This window comes from Octopus sinensis, linkage group LG29, assembly GCF_006345805.1.
Source record: "Octopus sinensis linkage group LG29, ASM634580v1, whole genome shotgun sequence".
NCBI classification, from domain to species: Eukaryota; Metazoa; Mollusca; class Cephalopoda; order Octopoda; family Octopodidae; genus Octopus; species Octopus sinensis.
The window spans coordinates 10,940,830-10,960,473 of record NC_043025.1 but is presented as its reverse complement, the minus strand read 5'-3'; the positions used below and the strand labels follow the sequence as shown (position 1 = coordinate 10,960,473).

Below are 19,644 nucleotides of genomic sequence, written 5' to 3'. Positions count from 1 at the left end.
AGGTGCACTAAGCCTGAATAAAAGACAGGATGGTCATAGTTGGAACACCTTTGATCATAGGTCTGCTGGATCAGGACTGACCTGGGGTTAAACAACAAAGACAGGCACATTAGATAATGTAGTCCTAGATACACTATGTCTGAATAAAAGACAGGATGGTCATAGTTGGAACACCTTTGATCATAGGTCTGCTGGATCAGGACTGACCTAAGACTAAACAACCATAACAAGGAAGGTCACATTAGATGATGTAGTCCTAGATACACTATGCCTGAAGAAAAGACAGGATGGTCACAGCTGGAACATCTTTGATCATAGAGTTACTGGGTCAGGCCTGGCCTGGAGTGAAACAAGAAAGGGCGCATAGGATAATGTAGTCCTAGATACAATATGCATGAAAACAAGACAGGATGGTCACAGCTGGGACATCTTTGAGCTCAGGTCTACTGGATTAGGACTGACCTGGGGCTAAACAACAGCAACAAAGAAGGACACATTAGATAACGTAATCCTAGATACAGCCGCAATAAAAGGCAGGATGGTCACGGTTGGAATAGGTATGATCTTAGGTCTAGTAGATGAGGGTTGACATGGGGTTAAATAACAACACAAAGTACACATTAGACAATACAGCCCTAGGCATATTATGTCTGAATAAAAAACAGGGTGGTCATGGATGGAACGTCATTAGCTACAAGCTGCAAGCCTGGTAGCTAAACACTTATCACGAAAAGACCTCAACTACATTAAGGAGTTCCATTGTAACCATAAGGGACAGTACATTGTTTAAAGGGTCAGTTGGAGGTGGGGTGAAAGGAAAGGGCCTCTTAAAGGCCCACTTACCATTTAGCTAGGGGACTCATTATTTCCGGATGGTTGATAATAAACGTAGGGTTGAGGCACGTTTCCTCCAGAAATTCTCCAACCAACTACAAAAAAAGAAAACAAACACTTTATTATTATTATTATTATTATTGAGTGAGAGAGCAGTGCATGCCATCAAAATGACCCTGGGGTAAAATATACGAAACCCAGTATACCCATCATGAATACCCGTCTGATAAGGGTACACTAGGCACATGCATTGCAACCATATGTGCCATTATTATTATTGAGTGAGAGAGCAGTTCATGCCATCAAAGTGACACTGGGGTAAAATATACGAAGCCCAATATACCCATCATGACTACCCCTCTGATAAGGGTACACCAGGCACATGCATCACAACCATATGTGCGTGACATGGTGATCTCATAAAAAGATAAACAGCACATGACCTTGCAGGTGGGGCCCAGTTAGAATTTTCTTCTGGTCGAGTAACCCATCCCACTGAAAAGATCCCTGAATAAGGGTTGTTTAAGGATGTTGAATGAAACACCCATGTTTCCAGAGGTGAATTATTCAAACCCCAAAGAATCCCTCTCAACACATGGCTATGATGCTCCCCCACTACTTCTGCTCGTGATCAGAGATGCACATATCGTCAGCCACCAAGGGACATGCTCAACTGGTTATGGTCAAACAACTGACAAGCAAATCTGTGGTATTGAGCAGAATATTATTATTATTATTGAGTGAGAGAGCAGAGCTTGCCATCAAAGTGATTCTGGGGTAAAATACACAAAGCCCAGTATACTCATCATGACTACCCATCTGATAAGGTTTCCTCAAGCACAGCAGGTCACCCTATGATCCAAGGTACTTTGGATGGGCTGGGGCTGCTATGTGAAGCTGGTGTAGGAAACAGCCATGAACTCACATTATTTGTCAGGTCTTTGCAGTCACAGCATATCTCCAGAGATCTCAGCCTTTCGTCATTGTGAGGCCCAACATTCGAAAGTCATGCTTGACCACCTCATCCCATGTCTTCCTGGGTCTACTTCTACCCCAGATTCCTTCAACTGTTTGGGAGTGGCACTTCTTCACACATCTCTCCTCATCCATCCGTAGTACGTCTCTCTTGCACAAGCCTCTTCTTATCTCCTCAAAGACATACAGCATCTCGAAAGAGTCCAGAAGCTGGCTACTCGCATGGTTCTTGGTCTCAAGTGTTTGTCTTATGAAGAAAGGCTGAAGACGCTCAACCTTTATTCTCTACAAAAACGCCGCCGCCGTGGTGATCTCATTCTCGCTCACAACATCATAAGCAGAAAGTGTAACCTCTCGAAAGAGCTGTTCTTCACTCCTGCTCCAGAACGTCGGCTGCGTGGTCACTCCGAAAAACTCTATCTGCGACGATTTCACCTCAATCGAAGGAGAGGGGCTTTCTCCGTCCGGGTTGCGGATCCGTGGAATAAGCTGCTGGATGAGATAGTGAAGATGCCGACGACCGCTCGGTTCAAAGTCTCCCTTGACCACAAATGGCCTGAACTCTTTACATGAACACCACCCTGTACATAACTCCATGCCCCCCTGCATGGCCTTGCTTTTTGCTTTTTGAGCCAAAAAATTAACTTAACTTAACATCTGATGCTTCTTATGTCCAGCATTTCTCTCAGGGCGGCGAGCTGGCAGGAACGTTAGCGGGCCGGGCGAAATGCTTAGCGGTATTTCGTCTGCCGTTACGTTCTGGGTTCAAATTTCGCCGAGGTCGATAAATTTAGTACCAGTTACGTACTGGGGTCGATACAATAGATTTAATCAGTTTGTCTGTCCTTGTTTGTCCCCTCTGTGTGTAGCCCTTGTGGGTAGTAAAGAAATAGGTATTTCATCTGCCGCTACGTTCCGAGTTCAAATTCCGCTGAGGTCAACTTTGCCTTTCATCCTTTTGAGGTCGATAAATTAAGTACCAGTTACGTACTGGGGTTGATACAATCGATTTAATCCGTTTGTCTGTCCTCGCTTGTCCCCTGTGTTTAGCCCCTTGTGGGTAGTTAAAAATAAGATTTCTCTCAAGGCGCTTACACTCTCTCGTGTGTGCATACTGACATTACACATCCAGCGGATCATACTAGCTTCATTTCTTTCGAGCCTACATGCAATTTCACAGGGCAAAAAAATATTGGAGTAGAGAGAGAGAAAGAGAGAGAAATACAATAAGAGAATGATAGACAGATGAGAAAGAGAATATAGGCGCAGGAGTGGCTGTGTGGTAAGTAGCTTGCTAACTAACCACATGGTTCCGGGTTCAGTCCCACTGCGTGGCATCTTGGGCAAGCGTCTTCTGCTATAGCCCCGGGCTGACCAATGCCTTGTGAGTGGATTTGGTAGACGGAAACTGAAAGAAGCCCGTCGTATATATGTCACCAGGCCAGTCGGATCCAGAAACACTGCCAGATCCGACTGGCCTGGTGCAGCCTTCGGGCTCCCCAGACCCCAGTTGAACCGTCCAACCCATGCTAGTATGGAAAGAGGACATTAAACGATGATGATGATATATATATGTGTGTCTGTGTTTGTCCCCCTAGCATTGCTTGACAACCGATGCTGGTGTGTTTACGTCCCCGTCACTTAGCGGTTCGGCAAAAGAGACTGACAGAATAAGTACTGGGCTTACAAAAAAGAATAGGTCCCGAGGTCGATTTGCTCGACTAAAGGCAGTGCTCCAGCATGGCCACAGTCAAATGACTGAAACAAGTAAAAGAGTAAAGACTAAGAAAATAAAAAAAGAGAGAGAGGGATGGTTACCTTATCAAGTAATCTTGCAGTTGTGCGTGGTGTGGGACACTCCACGTTTTTCTTCTTACAGAGATCATCAAAAAATTGTCGGCTTTCTGCAGGGGAAGCAAACAGATTGGTGTAATCGTTAGTATATCATTATTATATTGTAGTCATTGGTAATGATGAGTCTTTTTGGATGATGGAGAATGAGAGAGAAAGAGAGAAGGGAATCACACCACCGCTATTTAGCCCTAGGAAGCAGCAACACTTCCTGTCAGCCTCGACACATTTCCTGTGTCCTCGTGTTTACAAAGGGGAGACAAGCACCTCCAACAGCTAGGCCTGCATCCAGAGACTAGTTTCTGGGTCTTTGCTTGTCATCAGTCTGGGGTAGCTTGGCTTTGCTAGCTGAAGATACCTGTCTATACTTTGTAAACATATATATTTTCAGTGAAGTAAATTCACTGATCACAAAAAATAGGAAAGAAATTTCATCTAAGTAGTATTAATAATCCTGCAAATGATGATGATGGTGGTGATGATGATGATGGTGGTGAAGATGATGGTGGTGGTGGTGATGGTGGTGGTGGTGATGGTGATGATGATGGTGGTGGTGGTGATGGTGATGATGGCGGTGATGATGATGATGGTGGTGGTGATGATGGCGGTGATAGTGGTGGTGATGATGATGATGATGATGATAGTGGTGGTGGTGATGGTGAGGATGATGGCAGTGGTGGTGATGATGATGATGGTGGTGGTGGTGATGATGATGGTGGTGGTGATGATGGTGGTGGTGATGATGATGGTGGTGGTGATGATGGTGGTGGTGGTGATAGTGATGATGATGGTGATGATGGTGGTGAGGATGATGATGATGATGATGGTGGTGAGGATGATGATGGCGGTGGTGATGATGATGGTGGTGGTGATGATGGTGGTGGTGGTGGTCAGGACGACACTGATGATAGTGACGATATACTTACCCGCGGTGTGAAACTTTGTTGGGTCAGGGAACTTCACGGCCAACACTTTCTCCAATTCCTCAATCATGGATATCCGACGGAAGGGAGGGGTGAAGTCCACCTCGTACACCTCACCAGTCGGTCCATCCGGGTGGTACTTGATCTTGTAGTCACCAGTTATCTCCTTCACCATACCTGCAGTCAGAAATAGATATATATATATATATATACATGTACTCTTTTACTCGTTTCAGTCATTTGACTGCGGTCATGCTGGAGCACCGCCTTTAGTCGAGGAAATCGACCCCCAGGACTTATTCTTTTTAAGCCTAGTACTTATTCTATCGGATCTCTTTCGCCGAACCGCTAAGTTACGGGGACATAAACACACCAGCATCGGTTGTCAAGCAATGTTAGGGGGACAAACACAGACACACAAACACACACACGCATATATATATATATATATATATACACATATATACGACGGGCTTTTTTCAGTTTCTGTCTACCAAATCCACTCACAAGGCTTTGGTCAGCCCGCGGCTATAGTAGAAGACACTTGCCCAAGGTGCCACGCAGTGGGACTGAACCCAGAACCATGTGGTTGGAAAGCAAACATCTTACTCACACAGCCATGCCTATATATATATATATATAATATATATATATAGGCGTAGGAGTGGCTGTGTGGTAAGTAGCTTGTTTACCAACCACATGGTTCTGGGTTCAGTCCCACTGTGTGGCACCTTGGGCAAGTGTCTTCTACTATAGCCCCGGGCCGACCAAAGCCTTGTGAGAAATAAAATGAAAAATATAAAAACAAACAATAACATAGGAGATTCAACTGTAAATGTGGAGATTGCTACAGCATGGCCGTAGCCATTACATAATAACTTACTTGACAACATTGTTTCAGTGAGCTTCATCAAGTCCTTATAGTCCGCATAAGCCATGTAAAATTCGCACGTTGTGAACTCTGGGTTGTGGGTCAAATCAATGCCCTCATTTCGGAACTGACGGCCCATTTCATACACTCGGTCCATCCCACCAACAACCAGCATCTGAAATTGAGAGCAGAAGATATTTTGTTTTTAACCCCTGAAGCATTTGAAAATGGCCATATCAGACCCAAATATTCTACCTGGATAATATTGACAAGTGTATTAATTTGATTTACCATCCATATCTATATATATAAAACTGTAGTTGTGTGAGTGTCTGTCCCCTTCGAATTAGATTCCTAACTACTCCAACATTTTGCGGTGCAGTTTAACCAAGACCGGGTATCTTATAGTCGTGATTCATATCGAGCCCTTCTGGGTATTAGCGCGCTTCTACGATGAGTCTACGATTTAAAAAAAAATTTACCATCATTTTTTTCCATTTTAATGCATTTTTTCGCTATTATATAAGGGAAGTAACTCTCTAAAAATGTCTATGATGAGTCAACGATTAAAAAAAAAAATTTACCATAATTTTTTCCCCCATTTTTAATGCATTTTTTTGCTATAACTCTCTAAAAATGCTTATATAGTTATTCCCTTACAAACCCGAGCAATGCCGGGCAATACTTCTAGTATATATATAAAACTGTAGTTGTGTGCTGTCTGTCTACTCCGATTTAGATTCCTAACTATTCCCACATTTTGCGGTGCAGTTTAACCAAAAGCGGGTATCTTATAGTCGTGATTCTAGGGAATTACATCACCGCTTTTTAGCCCTAGGAAGCATCGATGCTTCCTGTCGGCTTTGACACATTACCTGTGTTCTTATATTCGCAAAGGGGAAGCACCCCCACTAGCTGGGACTAGCAACCTGAAGACATGCATGTTTCTGGGTCTTGCTCATCATCAGTCCAGGGTGGGGGTGCTTGCCTCCCCTTTGCAAATAAATATAAGGACACAGGTAATGTGTCAAAGCCGACAGGAAGCGTTCGATGCTTCCTAGGGCTAAAAAGCGGTGGTGTAATTCCCTCTACGGGACTGTCACATTATGTTGACTTTATACAACCACTCCATTTCTATTGGGTTGTCCGGAAAGTTTGTGCCGATTTTTAGCAGCTTACCTCAGACCAAAAGACTTGCCATGGAAATACATCTCTGTAATTTTTGGAGAAAAATACTCTTTACTCTCTCTTTTACTTGTTTCAGTCATTTGACTGCGGCCATGCTGGAGCACCGCCTTCAGTTGAGCAAATCGACCCCGGGACTTATTCTTTGTAAGCCCAGTACTTATTCTATCGGTCTCTTTTGCCGAACCGCTAAGTGACGGGGACATAAACACACCAGCATCGGTTGTCAAGCAATGCTAGGGGGACAAACACAGACACATATATATATATACATATACGACAGGCTTCTTTCAGTTTCCGTCTACCAAATCCACTCACAAGGCTTTGGTCAGCCCGAGGCTATAGCAGAAGACACTTGCCCAAGATGTCACGCAGTGGGACTGAACCCGCAACCATGTGGTTGGTCAGCAAGCTACTTACCACACAGCCACTCCTGCACCTATTTTTAAATGACATTCCATAGAAATAAATTCTTGAGGGTGTATTGGGTGAACTGCCACAGAAGAGCAACGGTGTTTGTTAGATTGAGGGTAAACTCTCACCTTGAGGTACAATTCTGGAGCGACCCTCATGAACAGGTCCAACTTCAGATCATTATGGTGAGTGACAAATGGCTTTGCTGTGGCGCCACCTGGTATCATGCTCATCATTGGTGTCTCCACCTGTTGGTAAGAAAAGGAAAAAAAAAAAAACAAAACAAAAAAAGCATGAGAAGAGAAATAAACAAAGAAATACTCTTTTACTTGTTTCAGTCATTTGACTGTGGCCATGCTGGAGCACCGCCTTTAGTCGAGCAAATCGATCCCAGGACTTATTCTTTGTAAGCCCAGTACTTATTCTATCGGTCTATTTTGCTGAACCGCTAAGTTTACTCTTACTTGTTTCACTCATTTGACTGCGGCCATGCTGGAGCACAGCCTTTAGTCGAGCAAATCGACCCCGGGACTTATTCTTTGTAAGCCCAGTACTTATTCTATCGGTCTATTTTGCTGAACCGCTAAGTTTACTCTTACTTGTTTCAGTCATGTGACTGTGGCCATGCTGGAGCACTGCCTTTAGTCGAGCAAATCGATCCCAGGACTTATTCTTTGTAAGACTAGTACTTATTCTATCGGTCTATTTTGCTGAACCGCTAAGTTTACTCTTACTTGTTTCACTCATTTGACTGCGGCCATGATGGAGCACCGCCTTTAGTCGAACGAATCGATCCCAGGACTTATTCTTTGTAAGCCCAGTACTTATTCTATCGGTGTCTTTTGCCGAACTGCTATATTCCAAGCACTAAATACCGTAAATCCTCGAGTATAATCCGCATGCCTGCGTCTCACTTATTTTTGGGGGGTTTTTACTACATAACGGTCACCAACTGCCCATCCTGAGTAATTATGGACGGTACGGGCCTGATATATAAATGTTGTCGTGGTGTATGTTGGCTGATGAAGATAAATCTAGTATATGTGTGCAGGCATATCTTGAAAAATCTGAAACCGGTCCCACATTATCCCTTTCTAGGTATTTCATCTTTCAGATGTTCTCCCTGGAGGTAAGACAAATTTTTTCTAGTTTGTTGCACACACGCATTTTTGTTAGTACATACGCGGTGAAGCTATACATTAGCGTCGTATTATTACGTTCGCTATTTTCCAGTAAATATCGGTACTTCGTTGTGCCATATATTTACTTCTATATATATATATATATATAAAAAGGAGCACTCCGTCGCTTATGACAACGAGGGTCCCAGCTGATACAATCAATGGAACAGGCTGCTCGTGAAATTAACATGCAAGCGGCTGAGTACTCCACAGACACGTGTACTCTTAACGTAGTTCTCAGGGAGATTCAGTGTGACACAGAATTTGAAAAGGGTGGCCCTTTGAATTACTGGTACAACTCATTTTTGCCAGGTGAGTGGACTGGGGCAATGTGAAATAAAGTGTCTTGCTCAAGGACACTACGCGTCGCCGGGAATTGAACCCACGACCTTACGGTCATGAGCCGAATGCCCTAACTACTAAGCCATGTGCCTTCATATATATATATATCTTTTATCTTTTACCTGTTTCAGTCATTAGACTGAGGCCATGCTGGAGTACTGTGTATATATATATATATATATATATACACACACACACACACATGTGCAAGTGCACAATGGGCTTCTTTCAATTTTCATAACCCAAAATTTACTCACAAGGCATTAGTTGACCCAGGACTAAACTGAAAGACATTTGCCTGAGGTGTCATGCAGTGGGACTGAACCCAGGAACATGCGGCTAGGAAGCAAATTTCTTGCCACATAACCACGACTGCACCAAGTGGAGGAAAGGGAAACAAAAAAACAAAAAGAAAAAATTTCATTATTTGAAGAACTAAGGATTAGTGACAACCCAGTGACCGCTGCCACCACCACCACTACCACACCACGCGGCCACTATCACTCACCTCTAAAAATCCATTCTGGTCCAGGAAGTTTCTGATGAAGGAAATAATTTTGGTTCTTGTCACAAACTTCTGCTTCACCTCATTGTTGATAATTAAATCCAGGTAGCGCTGTCTGTAGCGAGTTTCCTGTTGGGGTAAGACAAAGAAAAAAAGGGGTCAGTGTTAATTTTTTGGCTCAAAAAGTAAAAAGCAAGGCCATGTAGGGGGACATGGAATTATGTACAGGGAGGGTGTTCATGTAAAGAGTTCAGGCCACTTGTGGTCAAGGGAGACTTTGAACCGAGCGGTCGTTGGCATCTTCACCATCTCGTCCGGCAGCTTATTCCACGGATCCGCAACCCGGACGGAGAAAGCCACTCGCCTTCGATTGAGATGAAATCGTTGCAGATAGAGCTTTTCGGAATGACCCCACAGCCGACGCTCTGCAGCAGGAGTGAAGAACAGCTCTTTCGAGAGGTTACACTTTCCGCTTATGATGTTGTGAGCAAGAATGAGATCTCCACGGCATCATCGTTTTTCGAGAGAATAAAGGTCGAGCGTCTTCAGCCTTTCTTCATAAGACAAATTCTTGAGACCAAGAACCATGCGGGTAGCCAGCTTCTGGACTCTTTCGAGATGCTGTATGTCTTTGAGGAGATAAGGAGAAGAGGCTTGAATCCCATACTCCAATATGGGTCTCACCAGCTTGATATAGAGCGGTAAGGAATATGGCTGCTGTGAGCATTCTGAATGACCGTCGAATCAAAAACAGAACTCCGCGTGTTGTTAGGGAATAAAAGCTAGATGTAGGGTCCCTTGTTCGGGGTAAAGAATAAGAGACAGGGTTATTTGCTAAGGGATAGTGGTGAGAAAGATAGCATCCTTTGTTAACCTCTTAGCATTTTGGCCCCTTTTCATCTCTATATATACATAAACAGCAAAGTGTCTGTGTGCGTGTCCTTTATAACAAATCCATAATTTTTCAGTTAGAGGGGTCGCACTTTCTATGGTCATTCAAAACTGTCCAAGGGTGGTTGTGCACATCTTTACATTTCCCCAGTCACCCTGTAAAGCCATTAAGAAATTAATAAAAGTTACTTTTTTGTGAAGTTTCTATCCAAAACCCAATCAAAATGCCCAAAACTTGATACGCCAATTGAATGCCAGCTAGCTGTATGTGATTGGTCGGAGATTTGGACAGTACTCGCATGTATGTGCACACGCACGTAGCTGTATATGCATGCACTAGCAGTATGACCTGGCAACACCAGGTCATAGTGCTAGTTCAGATTATTCAGTCACCTTACTGGCACCTGTGCCGGTGGCATGTGTAAAAGATTCGAGCGAGGTTGTTGCCAGTACCGCCTGACTGGACCCCGTGCTGGTGGCACGCAAAAAGCACCCACTACACTCTCGGAGTGGTTGGCGTTAGGAAGGGCATCCAGCTGTAGAAACTCTGCCAGATCAAGGTTGGAGTCTGGTACAGCCATCTGGTTCGCCAGCCCTCAGTCAAATCGTCCAACCCATGCTAGCAAGGAAAGCAGACATTAAACGATGATGATGGTGTATATGTATTGGCTTGTATTACAAGAAACGGCTTGGATCCTTTCTCCGGCATTTTACATATTTCAAAGTACACAAGCGAATTTGTTAAAAGCAAAATAAGAATTTTGAAAGAAGCTTCTACAAAACTGGTTTTCAACCATCGAATGGCAATGACGAGAGGGTCATCAGATAGGGTCCTTTTTAGAGGGAGCTAAAAGACAATGGTGAGAAATAGGGGTATATTGACAGAAAGAGGAACTGTGATAGTATCTGTTGTTAGGGGGATCAGAGAAAAGAAAGGTAGACAGGAAGAAGAGCAGTGAGAGGTAGGGCTTTCTGCTGGGAGCTACATAGGAGGCATTAAGTGAGTGATAGGGGCTTTTAGGGATCTGAGAGGTAGACAGACAGTGCACATGTACTTACCTGATTCTTCACCCCATAATACAGGGTCTGTTGTTAGGGGATCAGAGAAAAGAAAGGTAGACAGGAAGAAGAGCAGTGAGAGGTAGGGCTTTCTGCTGGGAGCTACATAGGAGGCATTAAGTGAGTGATAGGGGCTTTTAGGGATCTGAGAGGTAGACAGACAGTGCACATGTACTTACCTGATTCTTCACCCCATAATACAGATGAGGCAATTGATGTAGGCAGGGAGATAAGAGAACCATTTCTATAGGTATGATACTCAATTCACCTTTCTTGGTCTTACCTATCAACAGAGACAAAGGTAAGTTAGTTAGAAGCAGACGTACACACAGTATTCTTTCACGTTTATGGTTCAAATCCCACCTAAAACCACTTCACTTTTCTTCCGTTCACGCTCAATAAAAATATTTTGTGAATTACTGAAATCATCTAGATGTGCATTTATATATACATACACACAAACATATATATATATATATATATATATATATATATACTAGCAGCATAGCCCGGCGTTGCCCGGGTATGTAAGAGCCCCTAGTAGGCAACGACTAATCCCAATCTAGTCCTTTCCCTCTAGGGAACGAAGGCGCATGTGTAGGTTGCAATGTCTTCTCTTCACTCGAATACTTCTGTGTATACGATGTTCCTAGCTGTCCCTAGCTGTCGAGTCGTGTCCCCTAGACAGAAAATGTGTTGCATATAAAAAGCTTAGATTCTCGACCCCATGTCGAATTTATCGATTTTTTTCAGAACTGGGGGAACTTTTCAAAATTTTCGCTGCGTTAGTTTTGCATTATGACATTCGGCTATGTGTGTGTCGAGTTTCATCAGAATCGGTTGAAAGCCATGGTCAGGGTGAGGGTACAACCTGACAGACACGCACACAGACAAACTGCCGTTTATATATATATATATATATCCTCTCACCTGTGCTACCAGCTGACATATACAGGTGCTTACATTTATCAAGTATTCACCTGAATTTATATATATCTATAAATAGATGAGTGTATTTTTACCTTGTTAACAATTAACACAGAAAAAATAAATAAATAGTTACCAGGGTAGTAAAAAATCACACAAGTAAAGAGGTTGTAACTCCTTGTTTTTAAAGTAGAAACTTCGGGTTTACATGGAATTTTTTGTATAATATATAAATAAACTCCATTTATTTATTTATTTATTTATTTATATATATATATATATATATATATATATATATATATATATAAAAATAGATGAGTGTATTTTTACCTTGTTAACAATTAACACGGAAAAATAAATGGAATTTTCGAAACATGTGTAGAAAGTAAAAATACTTGTTTAAACCTGCGTTAACTCCATTTTTTATTCATATATATATATATATATACACACACACACAATATACACAAACACACATACGTACCTGGGTGTCCTCTTACTCCTACCATGTCTCCTCTCTTCACTTTTTCATTTGTTGTCAGGAATTCCTCTTCAGACAAGTAATACCTACAGATGACAATAAAGAGAGAGAATATATATTGAGGCTGCAAATATTTATTTTTATATATATATATATATTGTAGAGTGACCCGCTGTTCTTGAGGAGACCCGTTGAGTCAAGTACGTCAACATCAAAATAAAAATTCAAATGGAAATTGTAGTTAAGACACCCGTGCCGGTGACAACGTAAAAAGTACCATCCGAACGTGGCAGATACTAGTGCCGTCTGACTGGCGTCTGTGTCGGTGATACGTAAACGCACCATCCGATCGTGGCCATTTGCCAGCCTGCTCTGGCCCGTGCTGGTGGCACGTAAAAAGCACCCTCTACACTCATGGAGTGGTTAGCGTTAGGAAGGGCATCCAGCTGTAGAAACATTGCTAAATCAGACTAGAGCCTGGTGCAGCCTCCATGGCTTACCAGACCCTGGTTGAACCGTCCAACCCATGCTAGCATGGAGAACGGACACTAAATGATGATGATGATATATATATATATATATATATGTATAAATATATAAATATCAGGGTAGAAAATTTTTTAGAAATTTTAACTCTACCCTGATATTAATATTATTTATTAATAATTTTTGGAAAATTTTTTGAGGCAAGTGGGCATTATTTTATTTGCTGCCGACAAAAACTGCGCTTACGCATTCGATTTGAGAAATTATAATATGCGAGCACAAGGCGTGTATATTGTATTGCCTCATATTTATATGTTAATATTTTGGCGTTCCCACTGATGAAAGCTTCACCTAGCAAATTACTTTATTTGCTAAATTAGAGTTCGAAACCATGGTCTGGGAGAAAGATGGTAAATGTTTTTAGTTTTCATTCCCTTCGAAATATATATATATATATCATCATCATCATCATTTTGTCAGCAGCAAATAAAATAATGCCCACTTGCCTCAAAAAATTTGCCAAAAATTATTAATAAATTATTAATTTGCCAGCTCTGTCTGGCCCCCGTGCCGGTGACACGTAAAAGCACTGTCCGTTCATGTCCGTTGCCAGCCTCGCCTGGCCCCCGTGCCGGTGACACGTAAAAGCACCGTCCGTTCGTGTCCGTTGCCAGCCTCGCCTGGCCCCCGTGCCGGTGACACGTAAAAGCACCGTCCGTTCGTGTCCGTTGCCAGCCTCGCCTGGCCCCCGTGCCGGTGACACGTAAAAGCACCGTCCGTTCATGTCCGTTGCCAGCCTCGCCTGGCCCCCGTGCCGGTGACACGTAAAAGCACCATCCGTTCGTGTCCGTTGCCAGCCTCGCCTGGCCCCCGTGCCGGTGGCACGTAAAAGCACCATCCGTTCGTGGCTGTTTGCCAGCTCTGTCTGGCACCTGTGCAGGTGGCACGTAAAAAGCACCCACTACACTCACGGAGTGGTTGGCGTTAGGAAGGGCATCCAGCCGTAGAAACACTGCCAGATCAGACTGGGCCTGACGAAGCCTTCCAGCTTCACAGACCCCAGTTGAACCGTCCAACCCATGCTAGCATGGAAAACGGACGCTAAATGATGATGATGATGATGATATATATACACACATACACACACACAAATATATATATGAAAGAGATAGATAGGCAAATACAAGGAAGAGAGAGAGAGAAAGAGAGAACATACTTTGCATTGGCCATCACTTGGATTTTGACATCGTCTCCACGGAGATCATAGAAGAGGAGTTTAGCACCAGACACTCTCTTGGAGTGGATTCTTCCTGGAAGGAGAAGGACAAGAACATAATAAGAGAAAGGGAAGTGGTGTAAGGCAGGGCCCTCGCAACCATAGGGACAGGGAGCAGTTCCAAGCTGCCAAGAAATAACGAAGCTTTAATTTTTCAGTTCTATTGTATCTTAGTCTCTTTTGCTGAACTGCTAAGTTACAGTCGCATAAACACACTGACACCAGTTGTCAAGCAGTGGTAGATCTATTCAAAAAGCTTTGCTCAGCCCAAGGTTTCACACAGTGGGATTGAACCCAGAACTGTGTGGTTACGAAGCAAGCTTCTTACCACACAGCCATGCTTGTGCCTATATATATATATACTCTTTTACTTGTTTCAGTCATTTGACTGCAGCCATGCTGGAGCACCGCCTTTAATCGAGCAACTCGACCGGGACTTATTCTTTTGTAAGCCTAGTACTTATTGTGTCGGACTCTTTTGCCGAACCGCTAAGTAACGGGGACATAAAACACACCAGCATTGGTTGTCAAGCAATGCTAGGGGGACAAATACAACACACACATACGTATATATATATATATATATATATACATATATACATATATACGACGGGCTTCTTTCAGTTTCCGTCTACCAAATCCACTCACAAGGCTTTGGTCGGCCCGAGGCTATAGTAGAAGACTCGTGTCTAAGGTGCCACGCAGTGGGACTGAACCCAGAACCATGTGGTTGGTAAACAAGCTACTTACCACACAGCCACTCCTGCGCAAGTGTGTATATATATATATATATATATATATATATATACATACACATACATATACACACACACAACTGGCTTCTTTCAGTTTCCATTTACCAAATCCCCTCGAAAGGCTTTGCTCAGCCCAAAGTTATAATAGAAGGCAGTTTGCCCAAGGTTCCACACAGTGGGACTGAACCCAGAACCATGTGGTTGAGAAGAAAACTTACCACACAGCCATGCCCACATCTATATATATTTAACCCCTTAGCGTTAAAATTAATATGTCATAAATAATCCTTATTCATTCACATTTTTAAAAATTAATCTGGTATTATCTTGTAGCTTCAAGATTTGAAAGAAGTAATTGTTTATTTTTAGAATGACATTGTAGGGTAAGTGTGAGATACCTGTTCTGGCCAGTTTGAGCATAAAATGAGCAGAATATTTGGGCCGGATATAGCTGGTTTGAACACTAAAGGGTTAATGCATCAGTCCTTTCTACTAGAGGCACAAAGCCTGAAACTTTTGATGGGAGGCAGTTAGTTGATTACATCAACCCCTGGACTTGATTGATACCTACTTTATCAACCCCACTAAAAAGACAAAAGGCTAAGTTGACCCCAGCAGAATTTGAACTCAGAACATAACATCATATACACACAGATTAACCCTTTTGATACCAACCTCGTTGAAACCACTTCTGGCTCTGAGCACAAATGTCTTGTTTTCATAAGATTTGAATTAAAATCTTCCACCAAACCTTAGTCACAATTTATGTTCCTAACACTAGCTGAATGATAACGAAGTTATTTTACTAAATTCTTTGTTATATTTAAAATTAATTGAAAGAAACACAGAGCATCTCAACAGAAATATGGTAACAGAAGGGTTAAAATATATATAATAGAGAATCAATTCTTAAGCCTTTTGATACCAACCTGGCTCTGAGTACAAATGTCTTGTTTTCATAAGTTCTGAATTATAATCTTCCACCAAACCTTAGTCACAATTTATGTTCCTAACACTAGCTGAATGATAACGAAGTTATTTTACTAAATTCTTTGTTATCATCATCATCATCATCATCGTCGTTTAACGTCCGTTCTCCATGCTAGCATGGGTTGGACGGTTCGACCGGGGTTCTGGGAAGCCAGAAGGCTGCACCAGGCTCCAGTCTAATTTGGCAATGTTTCTACAGCTGGATGCCCTTCCTAACGCCAACCACTCGTGAGAGTGTAGTGGGTGCTTTTTACGTGCCACCTGCACAGGTGCCAGGCGGGGCTGGCAACGGCCACGGTCAGATTGGTGTATTTTATGTGTGCCACCGGCACGGAAGCCAGTCGAGGCGGTGCTGGCATCGGCCACGAGTCGGATAGTGCTTTTTACGTACCACCAGACCAGGGATCCTGGCTGGTTCAATTCATTTTCGATTTCGCTTGCCCCAACATGTCTTCACAAGCAAAGGGGGTTGCAAGGGTGCCTGTCGTACGGTCGCATTGGAGTATTTTACGTGCCACGGCCACGAGTCGGATAGTGCTTTTTACGTACCACCAGACCAGGGATCCTGGCTGGTTCAATTCGATTTCGATTTCGCTTGCCCCAACATGTCTTCACAAGCAAAGGGGGTGGCATGGGTGCCTGTCGTACGGTCGCATTGGAGTATTTTACGTGCCACGGCCCCGAGTCGGATAGTGCTTTTTACGTACCACCAGGCCAGGATCCTGGCTGGTTCAATTCGGTTTCAATTTCGCTTGCCCCAACATGTCTTCGCAAGCATGGGGGGTGGGATGGGTGTCTGTCGTCGGATGAGGTTCTATATCGACTTCGCTTGCCTCAACCGGTCTTTGTGTCCAAGGGAGGAAAGGCATTCATAAGTGGGCTGGGCTCACTTGTCCTGCCTGGTCTTCTCACGTACAGAATATTTCCAAGGTCTCGGTCTCTGGTCATTTCCTCAGTGAGGCCTAAAGTTCGAAGGTCGTGCTTCACCACCTCGTCCCAGGTTTTCCTGGGTCTACCTCTTCCACGGGTTCCCTCAACTGCTAGGGATTGGCACTTTCTCACACACCTATCTTCATCCATTCTCGCCACATGACCATACCAGCGCAATCGTCTCTCTTGCACACCACAACTGATGCTTCTTAGGTACAACATTCTCTCAAGGTGCTAACGCTCTGTCGAGTATGTACACTGACATTACACCATCCATCGGAGCATACTGGCTTCATTCCTCACGAGCTTACGCATGTCCTCAGCAGTCACAGCCCATGTTTCGCTGCCATGTAGCATGGCTGTTCGTACACACGCATCATACAGTCTGCCTTTTACTCTGAGCGAGAGGCCTTTAGTCACCAGCAGAGGTAAGAGCTCCCTAAACTTTGCCCAGGCTATTCTTATTCTAGCAGTTACACTTTCAGCGCACCCACCCCCACTACTGATGGTCACCTAGATAACGGAAGCTATCAACTACTTCTAGTTTTTCCCCTGGAAAGTGACGGAAGTTGTTTTCTGCAGATTTTCGGAGGTTAATGCTCCCGAGCATCTGCCACATACAAAAACTATTTCCCAGTTAGCCTACCTTTGACATTGCTGCACCTCTTATGTGTCCATAGCTTACACTGGGTACATCTTATAGAGTTTCTACCTACACCTTTTCTACAGATCGAGCAGGGCCATCTTTCCTGAAGATATTTGTGGATTGTCTACCTTTCTACTTATTAGTACTTTGGTTTTAGCTAGGTTGACTCTAAGGCCCCTTGATTCTAAACCCTCCTTCCACACCTGGAACTTCTCCTCCAGTTCTGATAGTGACTCAGCAATAAGAGCAAGGTCGTCAGCGTAGAGGAGCTCCCAGGGACAGCCTGTCTTGAATTCCTCCGTAATTGCCTGGAGTACTATGATAAATAGGAGGGGGCTGAGTACTGAACCCTGGTGGACCCCAACCTCTACTTTGAATTCTATTTAAAATTAATTGAAAGAAACACAGAGCATCTCAAAATAAATACAGTAACGAAAGGGTTAATATGCATTTGCCACATGTAGATATAGATTAGATCTGCCTCTCCAAAGCATTTTCATAAAACTGATATAAACATCCATGCTCTGTTTTCGGATGCTGACTTAGACTTCGAGTTCTGAGTAACATAAAGCTTCCCTTTCTTGAATCCCAAGTTAATCTGACAGTGGTTGAAATAAATTGGGAATGTGTACCATACACACTGCATGGACACCAGGGAAGTATGCCTCATGTATTACATGTCATACACAGGATTGATAAAGGGTCCATATTAATAAGGCAGTGAGCTGGCAGACATACACACACACACACACATATATATATATGTATATATATATATACTTGACTGGCTTCCGTGCCGGTGGCACGTAAGAGAACCATCCGACCGTGGCCGTTGCCAGCCTCGCTTGGCCCCTGTGCTGGTGGCACGTAAAAAGCACCCACTACACTCATGGAGTGGTTGGTGTTAGGAAGGGCATCCAGCTGTAGAAAACTCTGCCAGATCAAGATTGGAGCCTGGTGCAGCCTCCTGGCTTCTTAGACCCCGGTCGAACCGTTCAACCCATGCTAGCATGGAAAGCGGACGTTAAACGATGATGATGATGACGACGATGGGCTTCTTTCAGTTTTCGTCTACCAAATCCACTCACAAGGCTTTGGTTGGCCCTAGGCTTATAATAGAAGACACTTGTCCAAGGTGCTATGCAGTGGGACTGAACCCGGAACCATGTGGTTGGGAAGCAAGCTTCCTACCACACAGCCACTGCTGCACCTGTATAAAAAAAAAAAGTCTGAAGAAACGTATGGGATGGGTTCACACGTTTGACCATACGGCCACGCATGAGATCCCACACACTCACTCACCTGCGACACTGACTTCAACATTTTCCATTACAGAGCCTGGTTCTGTGTTGGAATATTTCTGGATGAACGAGCTCAGTGACAGCGACACATGGAACTTGTGTGGATAGGGGTCGTTGCCACTCACCTTTAGCTGTTCCACAGCCTTTGTACGGAGTCTGAAGTACTCCTGGAGGAAAGATAGGTAGAATGAGTAAGAGAGAGAGACACAGAGAGATATAAATATTATTTAATAAGCACAATTTGCTAATATTAGTTTCATGTGATGAAAGCATCACAGGCAGTGTTTTTGAGCATGTCTGGTGCCTTATTGCAATCTTCAGGCAATGCCCACATGGCATAACAAGCTAAAAAATAGGACGATAGGATGAGGGAAAAGGCGAGAAATAAGGCGCCAGATGCGTTAAAAATCACAATCGGTTGATGCTTTTACGTGTCACCGACACGGACGCCAGTCAGGCGGCACTAGTATCTGCCACGTTCGGACGGTGCTTTTTACGTGTCACTGGCACGGGTGTCTTAACTACAATTTCTATTTGAATTTGTATTTTGATGTTGACGTACTTGACTCAACGGGTCTCCTCAAGAACAGCGGGTCACTCTCTCGTGTGTACCGTTGGCGATTTTCTTTCCTCTGTCTTCCCTTCTCGGGATCTTTCCTTCTCCTATGTTTCTGACAAAGAGCTCCGCTCGAAACGTTAAACCCTCCTTCTTTCCTGAGCATCCAATAATACTATATTTGTTCCACGTCCTCGCATTGTTGTGTTTTTTTGTGTTTTCTTGTTTGGATTAACTTTATCTATATATATAAAACTGTAGTTGT

The 19,644-nt window shown here is 43.5% G+C and overlaps 1 protein-coding gene across 2 annotated transcripts in view; it reads right to left on the bottom strand.

Moving 5' to 3' along the window:
* The window catches only part of LOC115226172 (lysine--tRNA ligase), a 35,914-nt gene that overhangs the window by 5,207 nt on the left and 11,063 nt on the right, over positions 1-19,644 (bottom strand). For both annotated transcript variants that reach the window (XM_029797171.2, XM_029797170.2), the window contains 10 exons: positions 18,825-18,990; positions 14,142-14,235; positions 12,443-12,525; positions 11,211-11,314; positions 9,085-9,210; positions 7,182-7,301; positions 5,467-5,629; positions 4,587-4,760; positions 3,628-3,713; positions 844-929 (listed from right to left, as the gene is read on the bottom strand). In XM_029797171.2, the coding sequence (XP_029653031.1) occupies positions 844-929; positions 3,628-3,713; positions 4,587-4,760; positions 5,467-5,629; positions 7,182-7,301; positions 9,085-9,210; positions 11,211-11,314; positions 12,443-12,525; positions 14,142-14,235; positions 18,825-18,990 (1,202 nt within the window). The remainder of the gene's footprint in view (positions 1-843; positions 930-3,627; positions 3,714-4,586; positions 4,761-5,466; positions 5,630-7,181; positions 7,302-9,084; positions 9,211-11,210; positions 11,315-12,442; positions 12,526-14,141; positions 14,236-18,824; positions 18,991-19,644) is intronic.